General features: G+C 38.7%; 3 protein-coding genes across 3 annotated transcripts; all 3 read right to left on the reverse strand.

Annotated features, from left to right (window-relative positions):
- Positions 1 to 170: 170 nt before the first annotated feature.
- Positions 171 to 17,620, reverse strand: LOC118426927 (amine oxidase [flavin-containing] B-like). Its single transcript, XM_035836558.1, has 12 exons — positions 17,615 to 17,620; positions 17,048 to 17,158; positions 16,615 to 16,706; positions 15,734 to 15,866; positions 15,162 to 15,311; positions 14,814 to 14,897; positions 14,387 to 14,462; positions 3,617 to 3,761; positions 3,240 to 3,297; positions 2,683 to 2,780; positions 1,899 to 2,010; positions 171 to 1,603 (listed from the first exon to the last, which is right to left on the reverse strand). Exons 1-12 carry the CDS (start codon positions 17,618 to 17,620, stop codon positions 1,406 to 1,408), a joined length of 1,263 nt encoding a protein of 420 aa, XP_035692451.1. The 3' UTR covers positions 171 to 1,405.
- LOC118427428 (amine oxidase [flavin-containing] B-like) lies at positions 4,611 to 7,783 on the reverse strand. Its single transcript, XM_035837228.1, has 8 exons — positions 7,609 to 7,783; positions 7,280 to 7,374; positions 6,754 to 6,891; positions 6,260 to 6,370; positions 5,864 to 5,955; positions 5,558 to 5,689; positions 4,989 to 5,138; positions 4,611 to 4,698 (listed from the first exon to the last, which is right to left on the reverse strand). Exons 1-6 carry the CDS (start codon positions 7,682 to 7,684, stop codon positions 5,569 to 5,571), a joined length of 633 nt encoding a protein of 210 aa, XP_035693121.1. The 5' UTR covers positions 7,685 to 7,783; the 3' UTR covers positions 4,611 to 4,698; positions 4,989 to 5,138; positions 5,558 to 5,568.
- LOC118427429 (amine oxidase [flavin-containing] B-like) lies at positions 9,849 to 14,380 on the reverse strand. The gene is made up of 6 exons (XM_035837229.1): positions 14,103 to 14,380; positions 12,897 to 13,041; positions 12,515 to 12,572; positions 11,661 to 11,758; positions 11,148 to 11,259; positions 9,849 to 10,875 (listed from the first exon to the last, which is right to left on the reverse strand). The coding sequence occupies exons 2-6, from the start codon at positions 13,022 to 13,024 to the stop codon at positions 10,678 to 10,680; spliced, it is 594 nt and encodes a 197-aa protein (XP_035693122.1). The 5' UTR covers positions 13,025 to 13,041; positions 14,103 to 14,380; the 3' UTR covers positions 9,849 to 10,677.
- Positions 17,621 to 17,745: the final 125 nt, after the last annotated feature.

The following is a 17,745-nucleotide window of genomic DNA, read 5'->3' on the forward strand; positions in this document are numbered from 1 at the left end:
TCTCTACTGTGAGACGACTGCGACTGGTCAATATTAATTGAATACAAGCATGATGACGTGTCATTTGTCATAAAATGGACTATTTTCATTGGTTATCTCTGCTGATGAGACGAATGTAGGGGGTGATAGCGGCTCCACACAAATTAATTGAACACAGCTGCAAATGAGCTAGTAGATACAAAGTTTATTGCACATTTCCATGCAAAACACATTTTAACAGGATGACCCTGAATATTTGCATGCAAACACATATATACCATCTTTATCAGAAATAATTCATACAGAAAATACTATTCACAGCTTTCCCTTAAACTACGAACTCAACAAATCAAATACACCACAGATTAAAGCTCAGAAATGACCATATCATCATCATCATCATCATCTACTGTCTAACGGAGTATATTGAAACCAAATTAATCGTGTCATCACCTTAAGGAGATAATAGAAAAAGACCAGACTTGCATGGATAGTCATGCAACAACTACGGACCATACTTTTATCTACGCAATGACTTGTTATACCTGTTTCACACCAGAAACGAAAATTATACATGTATGTGGCTGTCATACTGAATTGTGCTATTCATAAGTATATAAAAAATGATAGCATTTCAAGATTTAAAAAATCTGGCATTTCAAAATAGTAACATGACATCTTCTAGCATCACATTTGATGATGATGCATAGAACAATATACATTGCATGTATACAAAAATGACATCATAGTTTTACAAGTGAATTTTTTAAAGTGCACTTTTTGTTTAGGGTCAGCTAAGACCTTTGGGATCTCAATGTTTTCTTTAAGTTTCAAAGCACATACCTGAGTTCCACAAAATTTGCATAGTTATCATCTATTCTCAAACATTAAAGTTTGTTAGGCAACAGATTGCAATGGTGACCTCAAATCTCTAGAAAATACATTATTCTTTAAATTTCCAACCTTTCTTCAGACAGTTGTAGTACACATAGGGTAGGAAGTTTGCTCGCTGTTTCAGTAGCTGGGTTTTAATCTAAAGGAGAGCTTGCTGGCCCCTGAACCCTCGAATATGCTCAAGACACCTAATTAAACTCAGGACTCCCATTTTACATCCCTTCCAAAAGATGGGTGCAGGGCATTGTGATAAACAGCAATCATGCAGATACATGCAGATAATACAGGGAAGCTCACAACTGTACTATGATTACGAAAACAACATAAGTGGCTAATCCTAAGTATACATATGTGCACTAATGTAGCTATCTGTACCCAATGTAACAACACCTATTGTAATACACAGCAATCTTGCAGATAGTACAGGGTAGTTCACCACAGTAATGTTACATGATTAAGTGTGAGGTTGCTACCATTTGGGATACCGGTTACTAAGCATACATCCTGGTATCCCGGAGTAGTATGTAATGTATTACACCAGGAAAACACACAGTAATGTTACAGCAACCACCAGCACAACAAAGGCAAGCAGGAAAAACAGCAGCTGCGGAATGGATGGGAGGTATTTCTCCCACGAAATGGCAGCCACGGGGGTGGAGGGGACGTCAACACTGGGGGGTTCCTCCTGCCAGATCTCGTCTTCGGATATCTTCCCCATGGCATGCAAAATCTGGAAGTTTGTACAGGAAATACGGTAGTGACAAACAATCATGTCAGAAATAGAAGGCCCTAAAATAGTAATGTTCTTAACTCGACTCAAACTTGTACAAGATTTAACTTTGTTTTTACACTTAAAATGGCTGGGTTGTGAAGCAAATCTCCATCTCTTTCTTAAGTTTCTGTCTCTGATGTATTCTGCTTAATCTGCAAGTGTCTGAGTGTACATAAACCTCTGAAAAAATTACAAAAAGTTACTAGAGATGAAAAAGAAGCACAATAAACTTATGCGCAGGTTTGATGTTTACCTCCCTTGCAGCTCTCTCTCCAGCCTCCACAGCCCCATCCATGTACCCTCCACACTTCAAAGCAGTCTCTGTACCCGCAAAGTACACACAGCCAAAGGGCTTGCCTAGCTCACTGCAGGGATAGTCAATAATAGACAACAACATTTAAATGGGATGTGCCCAAAGAACAAACTATGGCACAATTAAAAGTGGCCAAGGGTGGTCGCATTGTGTTCAAAAAGAAAGTCAGAAGGATGATGACAAAACAATCAGATACCTGTTTTGACTTCTATCAAATTTACAAAGTCTTCATCATTAAACATAAGTGAAGTTATACTTTCTTGCTTTCTTTCAAGCAGGTCTCTCAAAGAGCAGGTTTTATACCCTAACTATGAATTACCATTGCAAAGGAGGTAAAGACAATTTTTGTAGTCCAATAAAAAACAAAGACAATAGCAAAGCCAAGTTAAGGTTGATGCAATTGAGTGAATTAGCTCCTGCTGTTTGAGCACAGGAGCTACTGTTGTCTCTTTGGGATGGGAGAGCTGAGTTCCAAGTGGAAAGTTTGATACATAGGCCTCGATATGAAGTTCAAAACCTGCTTTCCTGTTGAAGGTGGGATTGTTTATTTATTGTTTATTGATATTTTTGGCCTCCTGGGTAGCCCGATTTTCATTGGGGCCCAGGTACACATACAAGAAAATAAAAACATATTACAGAAAACATAAATTGATATATACAACCAGGAACTTTTGTTTCCTACAAAACAGTAAAATTGAAAAAATAGTGAAGAAATTTACAGTACCTGCCAAAGCTTGTCAGCACACCTGGTCCTAAGTTGGCCCCAGGTCCTCCCCCAGAAAAGGTGTCTGCCATCCAGTTATGTTCCACATAGTGAACAGGCTGAAGGGAAATTAAGACATGGTTGCACAAATTACTACATTATGTATAAATAATGTTTCCCTTCACAGAAGGAAACACCATTAATAATGATAATGATCATTGTTTTTACTCTGTTTCTCCCTCCTTTTCCTCTCTTCTTCAAACAAATTAGAGCAATGACCTGGACCAGATGGGTGCGACCATGGTAACTGGTAAATTATTACATAATGTAGCAAGTGGCAGGACAGAGTTGGTGGGGCTGGTAACCATGTGTTTCAGTAAGAATAAACAGAGCAGTGGTTTGTTAATTGTTAGGCTTTTCAGTTGATTCATTTAACCACTAGATTGATTTGGTTTTCAGTAACCCTTATGTCAGATTTAATACAAATTCCCAGTACGAAAAGTGAAATTCCCATCATTGTGACAGTAGTAACTCCAGTGTATTAAACAATTATGTACATCCAGTTTACCACAACTCACATGAAGGAACTCTGGACACTGGAAAACTTCAGCATAGTGTTCACACACTGTCTGCTTCCTGAAAATACAACAGCAGACCTTTTTATATAATTTAGAGCTATTATCACTTGAGATGTATCATGTATGAACCTTAGAAAAGGTAAGACTTCCACCTCCTCAACTTACAGTATTAACCTGCATGACAGAGGCACCTGGCACTCAAGGTTAAGACATCCTCTGTGACATCTATGTGCTAGCATGTTCTTTATTATGATATCAAAAGTACTAATTTCTTCTTTGCCATGTTTTTTCTTGCATGTCACAAAATTTCTCAGGAATGCACAAAAAGTTACAACAAATTACTATATAGTTCATTACTATAATTACAATGATCAGACCTTTCCTCTACAGACATGTCACAGAATTTCTGGGCCTGTGTGGATGTAATGAACCCCACTAGCGCAGGGAAGGAGCCGTTGGGTTTAGTGTCGTCCATGCAGGCAACAACAGGCCCTGTGTCGGACATTGCTGTACCACTGAAACCTGTGAGACACCAAAGATTATCTTGAAACATTTTACTTTAAGTTGCATTTTTTTGTGTTGACCCCTTCGTTGAGTTTTCAAGACACCAGGAATATGTGCCTACAATGAAAATACTAGTAGTTTAATACTGTATTACAGAAATGTCTCGACCTCAAACGAAAACCTCCTTTCCCCTTCCCCACTGCAAAAATAAATGAATTTACAGTATACCGCTAGTGTCATCTGTATGATTTAAAATAATAGTGCAATTGTGCCACCATCCAATGTAAATATTCTTTGTTTAACACCTATAAAATTCTCCATATCATGTAAGATTGACACATACCTTGCATTTTGTCTGTATATATTATAAATAATGTGACAATTTACCCATGGTAGCTAAGCTAATGAATAAGAGAAAGTTATTGACAATACAGGGAAGTGAAAACTGCTGACCTAAGTTGTCTTTCCAGAATGCTGTTTCATAGTACGTCATTGTTTTGATGACTGATCCCATGGGCATCCAATGTATCATCTGGTATTACAACAAGAAAGTATTTTAACTAAATTGCATGGTTCGGATATTATGATGATGCCTGAGTTGAAAAAGGAAATGTCGAGTTCAAAACGGTCTTTCATTCATTCAACCTTTCACACAGCCCTCAATGTATGAGGGAGCTTCAGGTGTTAACCTCAGGTATCAAAATTCTGCACGTCAAAGAACCAAACACTTATCTAGACGACTAGGGGTGATCTGCTGTTGTCCAGGCTAAATGCAAGTCATAGCAAAACTGCGTTGTACTATTTGATAGCTTAAAACCATCAAGTTTCACCTCAGTTCAGGATGACAACGGAAAATGAATTAAAAACTCACCTGTATTTTCAAGCCTGGGAGTGGGGGTTCAAACAGAATCCGATGGAGAAGAGTAGGTGGTACGGCACTTATAACATACTTTGCCTGTAAAATTAAAAGGAAAGATCCAGTGTGTATCTACATAATTCCCCCAGGTCACATATATCTGCTACCTTGAAATATGACTCTTAAGAGGTCTCCACGCAATGCAATATCCCCTAGTACAATGCACTTCTGCATACTATAAGACTACAAAATTTATAAATCATGCTCACATAGCATTGAAAACAAAGCTACTGTCCATGCATTGTTCTTCTTGATGGGTTACACATGCTACGTTATAACATAGTATAGCAAACATGATTCCTAAGGGCAAAAGACAACCCATAACCTACCCTGTACTGTTGCCCACTGTGTGTGGTCACCATGGTAACTGCCTCCTGCTGTTCTATCCTCATGACAGGGCTGGACAGAACAACTCTGTTGCCAAGCAACGCTGCAATCTTCTCACTCACTTGCATAGAGCCACCCACAAATTTGTTCTCCTGTGTCAAGGACATAACACAAAAATATTCTCTCTGGACAACAAACACAAAGTACACACCCATGTCTACACATCATGTCACAGCATAGACTGTACAGTATATGCATGGTGACAGCATGCAAAGCTCTGGAAATCTCTAAGTTATTCCAAGCACAGAAGGTGACTCCTAGTGAAACATATGCCTATAAATTTGGACAAATAAGTTGTTGAAATATGCAAATTTTGACCAATCTGATACAATGTAGATAACTGTTTTGTAACATGACATCAAAGCTTGTGTTTCTTGTGACAGGGCATACATGTTGTATATAGCTAAAAAAATGAATGAATGAATGAATGAATGAAAGAATGAATTAATTGATTAATGAATGAAAGACTCATCATCATCACAAAATCTTAATGCAATTATGCCAATTATACCTGTGCTTCATTTATCGCATTTCCAAATCCACCCGAAGATGCCACACCAGCCAGGAGAACAGGAATGATAACTCTTCTGGCTCACAGCAGGCCAAAGTAGCCACAAGCAAACCCAACAGCTTCTTTGTTACGCTGAGTATCAGAGGAATACATGTTAGCAATTTCTACTTCATAAGACAGAAGAAATCTGGAGAAGATGCACAATTGTGTTAACAAACATTCAAATAAACAAACATGATTTGAGCTTAATGCATATTGACCTTTAACATTATCTTTGATATCAGTGTGCCAGTTGAAGGACCCTACCTTGTCCAGCACTCCTTGTCCATGAACTCCTTGACTGTCATACTGTCCCATTCTTTAGCCCTTGGTGCCTTCCAAGGAGTATCAGGTGGGACCTAATGAATGTATAAAGGCACATGATCAGTGTTATGAACTAAGCACTGCTAGTACAGAATCTTATCACCGTTTAGGATTTCTACGAAGAATCAGAAAGTTCTGCCAGATTCTAAACTGACATATATAAGAGTGTCAGTCAGGCAAGATTTTGGTTGAACAGATCATGTCAGTTACATGTACGCATCACCTTGGGCTCAAAGCTGACAAGTAAACACAAACTATACTTGTTTGTGATTTTTTAATAAAATCATCTCAAAATTAAACAAGCAAAATGAGTTCACTAAGTCAATTCAGTGTCCAAACCTGTTTGCTGAACTCTCCGACCTTCCATAGCAAGTTGTTCATGTCCAGAAGAGCCAACGGATTCCTTGTCAGAAGGGAAGGGTCATCAGAGCTGCCTGATCGGTGTACTCCCTGTATGGATACAAATTTGGATGTAACTTAACAAACTGTTACAATATACTATCAAACCCATCCTGTCTATAGATATAGCCAACACTAGTATTGCATTGTCTCTTTTTATAGTAACCTTAATCACTGACCATTGTCATATGCACTACTCTCCAAACTAGTCAAAAATCTAAACTTCATTGATATGAAAGTGATGAAAATATATAATTCATGAGCTTGAAATGAGACGTTTTACAGGAAAAAACAACAACATGGACTCCCAAACAATAAGTGGGGACTGAAACAAATCAAAGTTGGAGACAGTCCAGACAGACAGTGCCTTAGACTTTAGAGTCACTGATCATGATGACCAGTCGTTTGATGAGAGCTGGATCAGACAAGATTACCTCCATGTAGCTCACTGTTTTCCCCTCGGCATTGACCTTGTAGAGTTTCAGGTCCAGTTCCTTTGCAACCCGCAGGATTCTGTCCTGTCCTGCCCCCACATACGCACCTCCCAAGTCGGCATACCCAGAACTGGGATGCTGGAGAGGAAGAAGAAAATACTGTCATGATCATCGGGAATTCCAAAATCTTCCTGAAATACTGTAAATCTTACAATATCCAATTATTTGTTTTTTATTAGCCTGGGTACCATCCAATTTCTACCGGGGCTCCGATAGCGAGCCGGAGCCCCAGTAGAAATCGGATGAAGCCCAGGCTAGGTTTTTATTGCAGCATGAATATTTCTTTTTGTACTGTTTTAGACAGCAAACTTAAAACACTTTAAAAACTTCGAGCTACCATGAAATTAAAATCCTTCTGTCTTGGGAGACAATTTTGGAGTTCGCTCCATGAATTTACTTACAGTATGAAATACAACAGTCACCAGGTCCAAGAAAAACTTACATAATTAAAAGCACTAAAACTTACCGACACCGTGTAAGTCCTTCCTCCAACCCTGTCCTGGGCCTCCAGAACTTGAACATCCAATCCAGTCTCATGGAGGAGCTTGGCAGCACATAACCCTGAACATACCAGTACATTCCATTTTAATTTTCCAACATATCAAACTGGCAAGTGGACATTAGTTTTAATAAATTCAAATGCTTGGCCTTCTTAAACTGCTATCAAAGAGGTAACTCTCAACAGGGCCTTTTATACATAGCCGTCGGCAAGTTGGGTAAGGCTGGGGAACTCCCAAACCAATAATCAACTACAACTGGTTAATAAATAAACAAACAAAGAGTACTAGTAATCACCACTTATTCCAGCTCCTACGACCACCACATCTGTATCTATCACCTCCTTATTCCCTCCAGTTTCAAAACTGGCCATAGTGAGGCAGATACCACCTCAGAATTTCGCAAGTCCTGATGATTTTGACTCAGAGCGCGCGAGTCAGAGAAAGTCCAGGGAAAGGAATTAGAAAGTGTCGACCTGTAGGGCGAAAATGACGTCACGCCCACCTGGGTGAACTTTGACCTAAAAGTTTCAATTACCCACAGTTCTCCGCGCGGGACAGAAGTTTGGCGGTTACTACACTAAGTACTTTGCGTTCCGGGCAAAAAAGGTGGCTATCATCTAAGACGTCGACTGGAAATACACAAAAATTATTCATATTTCACTCCACTATACCGTAGATTTTCGTCAATTTTCTTCTCCTGTCATATCTTCAAAGGGATTCATCTCCGTTGTTCCTGGGCCTTGACCTGAAATTTGGCACATGGGGTAAAGTGGGCGCATTTCTCTCTCTCTCTCCCTCTTTCTCTCTGTTAACGGTGCACATCCCAGTTCTTCCGCGACCGTGCGCGACAAAAAAAGGTACTGCGCGACAAAAAAGTGACGAAAGGCTTCCGAGGGTCTATGTTTGATTTGGCATTTCTCATTGCCTGCCTACCTGCCCAAGTGCATCATTATTTACTGCGAAATGACATTAAATGCTAACATGGCTGATAAAGCGTAGGAAATGGTGTGTTTTGGGTGCAAATTGTGTTTCCGGGCCCGACTCTCATTTCTGGATATTCACGCGCCTTCAATGTTAACAGGCCCGTGACCTAGATTGACCTCTGAAGCGCTGTGTTAAGCCAAGTGCCGCGCGCCGTGGATGATTTAAAAAACTGTAGTACTAGAATTGTCTTTATAATTGGCTGGATTACTCGCTAGATTTTCCTCTTTCCGGCAGTATCAGTCGTGCTTGCCGGAAAAATCGTCTTCATCTGTTTTATCTAATGCGAAAATGCCTGATTTTGTGCATCATTTTTTACATGAAAAGAATGTTTTTTCCATATAATTTTTCAAAATCAGAGAAGTTGAAGGATCGGAACTCAGTTGGTCTTGTAGCTGAAGGAATATCCTCTCACCCCATATACAGTTATTTTGCTTCAGGATAATGTGTAATAATGTTACCATCAAGATATGGATGTTCTCTAAATTACATCTATTACATTACTGAAACAGCTACGGCGGAAAAACACAATATAAAAGTGCATCAACTTGCAACTTCGTACAAGCAGATGACATGCCATACTACATACAAATGGAGGAAATGGATTCATCTGCGAACAGGCATCCCATCTTAAACTGCATTGCCGTGAGACTTTCATATTCTCCAAGCAGAGGTTCGGTCACAGGGATTAGTAGTGACCAGGATTTTTACTGGCTAGCTACCCTCATGAGGATTAATATTGTGTCTGAAGGACTTTTGTCTGAACTGTAAGACAATTAGCCTGTGTTTACACAAGCTCTCGCTGGCTGGAGTTAATGACCCCCTCCCCTATGGCAGGCGGCAATTGTAGGCCCAGCCGCTAGGGGCGCGATTTTAGTCAGGCTATAAGACAATAGACCATTGTAAAATTAGAGGCGTGTAAAACAAGAGCAAATGAGCTGGTAGATACAGTTGAAGTTTATTGGACATTTCCATGCAAAACACAAACATTTTACAGGATGACCCTGAATATTTGAATGCAAAAACATAGGACCATCTTTATCAAATTCTGAAATAATAGGAACAGAAAATAATACATTGTATTCACAGCTTTTCCCTTAATTAAACTACGGACTCAACAACTCAAACACAAAACAGACTAAAGCTGAGAAATGAGCATACGGAGACCATTATCATCATCATATACTGTCCAACTGAGTATATTGAAACCAATTAAGGTCACACCAATTTAATTTGTTGCTTCTAAAAAAATTTAGTCCCAAGAAAAATAATGTAGGTTTTGCTATTGCAGACCTGCAAAAAACCCATTCCAGGGGCACATACTGCTGATAAACCAATCATAGATTGAGCTTCTTTGTAGTCACATGATAGAAAACAACCAATAAGCTTCTTGCATTTCTTCAAAACGCATAATTTCAGTACATGTATAAAAACAATTTCCTTTATTCAGAACAGTGGTATCAAATCAAAGGAAGAGATTCATTGGATAAATTATGCCATGAAAAGCAGAAAACTTGACTAACCTTGTTTTTTGTGTTATATAAGCCTCATATGTTCACCCCAGACTTTTTGCAAAATTTTATTTATTTATTTTTTTCGACCGACCGCCCCAATATTTCTCTGAAAAAATCCAAGAAGCAACAAATTAAATTGGTGTGGCCTAATCATGTCATTACCTTAAGAAGATAATAGAAAAAGTCCAGACATGTATGCCTGGATAGTAATGCAACAGACTATGCTTTTACACCTGTGTTACACCAGGTCCTGTTTTACTTGTTAAGTGAAAATTTCATTTCTGTTGTATATACACATATGTGGCTATCATACTAACTTGTGCTAATTATAAGTATATAAAATATGATGGAATGTTAAGATTTAAAAATCTGGCATTTCAAGATTGTAACATGACATTTTCTAGCATCACATCTGATGATGATGCATAGAACAATATATATTACATGCATAAAAAATTAACATAGTTTTACACAAGCAAACTCTTTGTTTAGGGTCAGCTAGGACCTTATCTTAAGTTTTTCTGTAAGTTTCAGTGCACATACCTGATGAGTTCTATAAAATATGCATAGCTATCATCTACTAGTATACTCTATATACTAACATTTAATTTTGTGAGGCAACAGATTGCAATGGTCACCTCAAATCTCTAGGAAATGCATTCTCTTTCTAACCTATTTTCAGACCAATACACATAGGGGAGTAATTTATTTGCTTGCTGCTCCAGTAAGCAGGGTACATTATTGCCCTACCCAAGATTGAACCAGGTTACCAACTTATTAAAACCAGGAGCTCAACTGTGAGGCTGCTACCAGTTGAGATGCCGGTTACTAAGTATACATCCCGATATCCCGGAGTAGCCTGTAATTTATTACACCAGGGAAACACACAGTAAAGTTACAGCAACCACCAGCACAACAAAGGCCAGGAGGAAAAACAGCAGCTGCGGAACAGATGGAAGGTATTTCTCCCACGAAACGGCAGCCACGGGGGTGGGCGGGGCGTCAATACTGTGGGGTTCCTCCTGCCAGATCTCGTCTTCGGATATCTTCCCCATGGCATGCAAAATCTGGAAGTTGGTCGGGAATAAATGACAAGAAATCATGTCAGAAATAGATGCACTCAAAAATACTGTAACAGTTCTACTCGACTCAAACTTTGTATTTACACTTAGAATGTGTGAGTTGTGCAGCAAATCTCTATCATAACTCTTTCTTAAGTCTCTGTGTCCAAGGTTTTTTGCTTAATCTGCACGTGTCTATACATAAACCTGAAAAAAAAATAACCAAAAAGTTGAGACAAAAAAGAGGCACAATAAACTTATCAGCAAGTTTCATTTACCTCTCTTGCCGCTCTCTCTCCAGCTTCTACAGCCCCATCCATGTACCCATTCCACTTCACAGCAGTCTCTGAACCAGCAAAGTACACACAGCCAAAGGGCTTGCCTAGCTCACTGCAGGGACAGTAAATAACAGACAGCAACTTACATTTGAATTGGATATGTCCAAAGAACAAGCTATGGTGTATTTAAAGGTGACCAAGGGTGGTCGTATTTTGATGACAGCACAATCAGATACTTACTTGTTTTGACTTCTATCAAATTTGTAAAGTCTTCTTCAAATGACAAAAAGTGAAGCTGTACTTTCTTGTATACGCTTTTCTCACCTCCGATTGGTTGGTAGTTTCTAAGCAGGGCAGGGCCCTTGTGTAAGATAACCAATCAGCATCCGAGGTCTCAGTTTACACTGACCAGATAAGCCAATCAGCACTGAGGATCTCAGGCTTTCCTTCAGAATTGTTTCAACCAGGAACTTTTGTTTTCTACAAAAAAATTGTTAGATTTACAATATGTACCTGCCAAAGCTTGTCAGCACACCTGGTCCTAAGTTTGCCCCAGGTCCTCCTCCAGAAAAGGTGTCCGCCATCCAGTTATGTTCCACATAGTGCACAGGCTGAAGGCAAAAGACATGGTTGCACAAATTACCATCAATAATGTTTCCCTTCACAGGACGAAACACCAAAATGATTGTTTTTACTTCTTTTTCTCTCTTCTTCCTCTTCTTCAAGCAAATAAGGTCAATGACCTAAACCAGATAGCTGTGACCATAGCAAGCACCCTGTGGTGTTCAATTACATAATGTAGCAAGTGGCAGGACAGAGCTGGTGGGGCTGGTAACCAATGTATTTCAGTAAGAATAAACAGAGCAGTGGTTTGTTAAGTTATCTAACCACTAGATTGCTTTGCTTTTTAGTAATCCTTTTGTCAGATTTAAAACAATTGACATTCCCTGGTAGAAAAAAACTGAAATTCCCATCACAGTAGTAAGTACAGTGGATATCAGGGCTCCAGCCAGCGTCCGTTTTTCCGTCAATTGACAGGAATTTGCTGCGTGTGATGGAAATTTTTTAAAACCAATCCGTCAACCTTGACGGACAAAAATGCTTGGTGGAAGCTACAGGTAGCTTGGGGACGCTGTCCATGGTCGGAAAGCCACACACTGTTTGTTTTGCTATTGTTATGATTGTTGACTTAGTGTGTCGGCGCCCTTTCACATTAAAAACCCGTTTTTCAAGGTCTCAGTTCCGTCTTTCTAACTTAATTTTCGCGGTTTTCACGACAATGGGAATTGGCTGATGGAAAAAAATTTTGAGCTGGCTAGAGCCCTGGTGGATATATAAAATATGTTTTATAGTTTACCACAACTCACATGAAGGAACTCTGGACACTGGAAAACTTTAGCATAGTGTTCACACACTGCCTGCTTCCTGAAAATACAGTTGAACTTATAGACCTATAGAACTAATCACTTGAGATTATGTATTATGTATGAACCTAAATAAAGCTTTCTTCTCCTCAACTTGCAGTGTTAACCTGCAGGATAGAGGCATCAGGCAGATTGCTATTAAGGTAGCCTCAATGACACCTGTGTGCTTGCATATCTTATATTAGAACATCTAAGAGTACATAATTCTTCTTTGCCATGTTTTCTCTTGCCACAAAATTTCTCAGGAGCACACAAAAAAGACAGTACTGTACTACAATAAATTTAAGTTTTCTGTATTATCTCATTACTATAAGATTGATCAGACCTTTGCTCTTCAGTCATGTCACAGACTTTTCTGGCCTGTGTTGAAGTAATGAACCCCACAAGTGCAGGAAAGGAGCCATCTGGTTTAGTGTCATCTATGCAGGCAACAACAGGCCCTGTGTCGGACATTGCTGTACCACAGAAACCTGTGAGACACCAAAGATTATGCTGTCACTGTGCTTTTTTGTGTTGACCTCTTCATACTCATAGTACTGCGTTTTCATGTCACCAGAAATATGATTGTGCCTACAATGGAAATACTAGCAGTTTAACATCCATTGGCATAATACCGGTCGGTTTACTGCAATTTCTCAAGCAATGCTAATTTGGCAAATGATCAACGCATCATTTTCTCCAGTTACATGTTGCTGTTACAGCTTACCTTTGCCACTTCTTCTGTGTAAATTATTTTGTCTCTCTGGTCCTGCTAAAAAAATAATATCGTAATTGGAACACACCGCGGAATTGTACGGAGAACGGGCGCGTGGTTGGAAGGGGGTGCACTATACCGGCCGAACGAAACACGGCACAATTAACTGCCGCTATGTACCTTTATACATCCTCTGTTGTTCCTTTCTTTCCTGTTAGTAGTTGCACAAAACAAAAATCTGCATGAGCATACAAAAAGTCATGAGAAAATGGGCGTATACTGACAAGAATTTTCATTTAATTTTGGTCCGTCACAACCGCTATGACGTAAAACTTTACTGCTGGCCGTAGCATTAAAAATGGCGGGAAAATGGCGGCGTACGTTCAATTTGACCCATTCAGCCGTAGATCCGGGCGATAATGCAACGGTTCCTCACACTTTTACACGAGTTGTAGGTCACCAAAAGAAATTCAAGATTGCTGTTGAATCATGCTCGTCTTGTGCCGTGAGCACATTTGATTATTATCTACAAATCTGGCGATGAACGTGACAGTGTGTTTGTCCCACGACGAGCTCGCCTGCCCCGAAAATGACCTGAAAACTTTTGGCCTTGTTGTCTTCGAATGGATTGTTATCGATGCTTTGTAAATTATGTATTGGACACCTAGATGTCTGAAGTGTGCATACCTCAGAAATAACTATTGTTGCATGTGTAGATCTCTTTATAATAAGTTCCACTATTTTTAATCGACCGGTATAAGGCTTATGACCGGTATTATGCCAATGCATGTTTAATACAATCAGAACAAATACGATTGATTAGAGAAATGTTTCTACCTCAAACTAAAAGCAGCTTGAAAACCTTCTTTCCCCTTCCTCTGCAAAAAAAATGAATTTATGGTATACTGCTAATGTCATCTTTGAATGATAGTGCAATAATTATTTTGCCACCATCTAATGCAACTTTAATTCCTTGTTTAACATCTGTAGAATTCTCTATATCCTATAAGATTGACACATACACTGCATTTTGTCTGTGAATATGATAATAAGACATATAAATCTTTCCCATAGCTTGAATAAGAGAAAGTTATTGACAAATGGAAATGAAAACTGCTGACCTCTCTCCTTCCAGAATGCTGTTTCGTAGTATGTCATTGTTTTGATGACTGATCCCATGGGCATCCTCTGTATCATCTGGTATTATGGCAAGAAAAAGTATTTCAACTTAATTGCCTGGTTTGAAACGATATCATGATGATGCCTGATTTAAAAAAAAAGGCAAAGTCAAAAACAAAGACTTTCCTTCAACCTTTCACGCAGCTCAATGTCATATTACTCAGCATCAGACGGTCTTTTAAGGCATAAAACCTTTGTATGTTAAAGAACCCAACACTTATCAAGAAAAGTAGAGATGACCCGGTGTGCTCCACTAGGCTAGATGCAAGTCATAGCAAAACTGTATTGCATTGTACTATATATATTAGCTTCAAACCATCACACTTCATCTCAGCTCATAATGACAAGGGAAGAGAATTAAAAACTCACCTGTATTTTCAAGTCTGGGAGTGGGGGTTCAAATAGAATCTGGTGGAGAAGTGTAGGTGGTATGGCACTTATAACATAGTTTGCCTGTAAAAGGAAAGATATACATAATGTGTAAAAACATAAATCCCCCGCTTACATATATCCACTAACTTGAAATATGACTCTATGCAAGAGATCTCCACGCAATGCAATATCCCCCTGCCAGTACAATGGACTTAAGAAAAATCATCACATTGAAAAGAAAGCTGTTGGCCATGCATAAACAATGTTTTTTCTGATGCTATGTTATAACATGATATAGCAAACATGATTTCTAAGTGCAAAATCCAAGACAACCCCATAACCTACTCTGTACAGCTGTCCACTGTGTGTGGTCACCATGGTAACTGCCTCCTCCTGTTCTATCCTCATGACAGGGCTGGACAGAACAACTCTGTTGCCAAGCAACGCTGCAATCTTCTCACTCACTTGCATAGAGCCACCCACAAATTTGGTCTCCTGTATAAACATTACACAAATAATATTCTCTCTGCAAATACTGGACAAAAAACACATCCATGAAGGTATCAAGGCACAGTATAAACTGTGCACTATATGGTGACACTGACAGCATGCAAAGCTTTGGAGATCCCTCATTTATTCCAAGACAACAGCACAGATGGTAACTCCTGCAGTTATAGTGAAACTTATTAAACATTTGGACAAAGAAGTTGTGACCCAATAAGTTGCTGAAATATGCAAATTATGACCAATCTGATACAACGTTGATAACTGTTGTAATGGGACATCAAAGCTAGTGTTTCTTAGGATGAGGCACACATAAAATGAATGAAGGAATGATAGAGTGAGTGAGTGAGTGAATGAATGACTCATTATCATCACAAAATCTCAACACATTTATACAAATAAGTGAGTTGTACCTGTGCTACATTTGTCGCATTTCTGAATCCACCTGAAGATGCCATACCAGCCAGGAAAAACAGAAATGATATCTCTTCCGGCTCACAGCAGTATATAGTGGTCACAATAACACCCAACAGCTTCTTTGATATGCTGAATATCAGAGGAATACATGTTTGAATACATAATTTCCATTTTATAGACAAAATGAGATCTAGAGAAGATGCATGATAATGTGGTTTGAGCTAAATGTTTGGCTACCAAGCATCTATTAATTTCGTAATAAGGGGCTCTAATGGTAATCTCTGCATAGGCTATAACGTCCTTGGCATAGGTGACTGTTAAAATATAATTGTTAATGTTTCTATCTCTCTACATGCTAATCTGACCTTCCTTCCACAATGCCATGGAAAATTCAATCAACTGAAATCCTAAATAACTTTGAAAAAAATTTTAAGATTACTTTTCATTCTTCTTAGGTTTAGGATTTTCTACTAAGATACAATACAAAGACATACATATATTGGTACAGTCATACAGTAGTGCTGAAAATCAAGTGACATATATTATTAAAAATGTGACAATACAAACAAATAAAGGGGCAATCTTGAGATTGTTTCAAACAATCTTGAGATTTTCCAGAACATCTTCACATCTTGTGGAAAAATCTTTAAACGTTTCACTTGGCATGACAACGCCCACTGACTGAGGGTCGTTATGATCCATACAGTGACATGGAAGTTTTTCCACAAAAATATCATCTTTGTAAGAAAGCTTTAAAACGTTACAAGCATCTGTTTAAAGTTCAATGTGTAGTCCAAAATTATTCTGGATGGTGTTTTTCAGTTGTAGAAGACATAAGATAAAGATTGATGTCGATGTGCTGGTAGAAGGACCCTACCTTGTCCAGCACTCCTTGTCCATGAACTCCTTGACTGTCATACTGTCCCATTCTTTAGCCCTTGGTGCCTTCCAGGGAGCTTCAGGTGGGACCTTAGGAATGTGTAAGGCACGTGTAAGCTGCGGTGGTTCGTATTACGTATATCTAGAAGGAATTTCAGAACTCTAAGAAGGATTTCTACCAAGAATCAGCAATTCTGCCAGACTAAATTCTACACTGACATATATAAAAGTGTCAATCACAATAAATGGTCATCTGAGACTTTGGTAAGAACAGATCACGTCAGTTACAATGGCTTTGTACATACTCTCCGACTCAGGCAGAGTCTGACGTGTAAAGGACAAACTATATTTGTTAGTGATTTTTTCTTTATATAATCGTCTTGAAATAAAACAAGCAAAAATAGTTCAAAAAGCCAATCCAGTGTCTGAACCTGTTTGCTGAACTCTTCAATCCGCCACAGCCAGTTGTTCATGTCCAGAAGAGCCAGCGGATTCTTTGTCAGAAGGGAAGGGTCATCAGAGTTGGCTGATCGGTGTACTCCCTGTGTGGATACAAAAGATGTAACTAGAATACAAGATATCAAACCCAACCTGTACTCAATTAGTATCTTTTTGTAATTATCTTAATCACTGTCCATTGTCCATTGTATGACTCTCAAAACTTAGCCCTTGGGCTCAAACTGGCAAATAAACTTTCTCTAACTTTCTGTTATTGAGTTGTCCAGATCATGTATTGTCAGAGGATGAATATTATTCACTCTTAAGTACTGTCTATCGTGAAAAGTTACACGTAACAATGATCTAGATTTGCGGTGACCTTTCCTGTGTGCAATACACTTAGTTTCCATTTTTGTATTACAACAGTTACTGTACTAAAGAGTTGTTTCAATCTGACAAATGCAAAACACTGCAAGAACTTCCTTCCCACTGTAAATAAAAAATTAAGTTGCCATGAAAATAAATGAATTTGAATTAAATTAACAGTTACTCAGTAGTACATCCATGGCAATTAGTATTTGATAATTCCCATTTAACTGTGCAATTATTTTTCCTCAATGTATAATTTATATTCTGAACATTAATTAGTGTCCGGAAAACCAGAGGTTGATGAAAGCTGGATCAGACAACA

The sequence above is a fragment of the Branchiostoma floridae genome, chromosome 12, assembly GCF_000003815.2.
Source record: "Branchiostoma floridae strain S238N-H82 chromosome 12, Bfl_VNyyK, whole genome shotgun sequence".
Classification (NCBI taxonomy): domain Eukaryota; kingdom Metazoa; phylum Chordata; class Leptocardii; order Amphioxiformes; family Branchiostomatidae; genus Branchiostoma; species Branchiostoma floridae.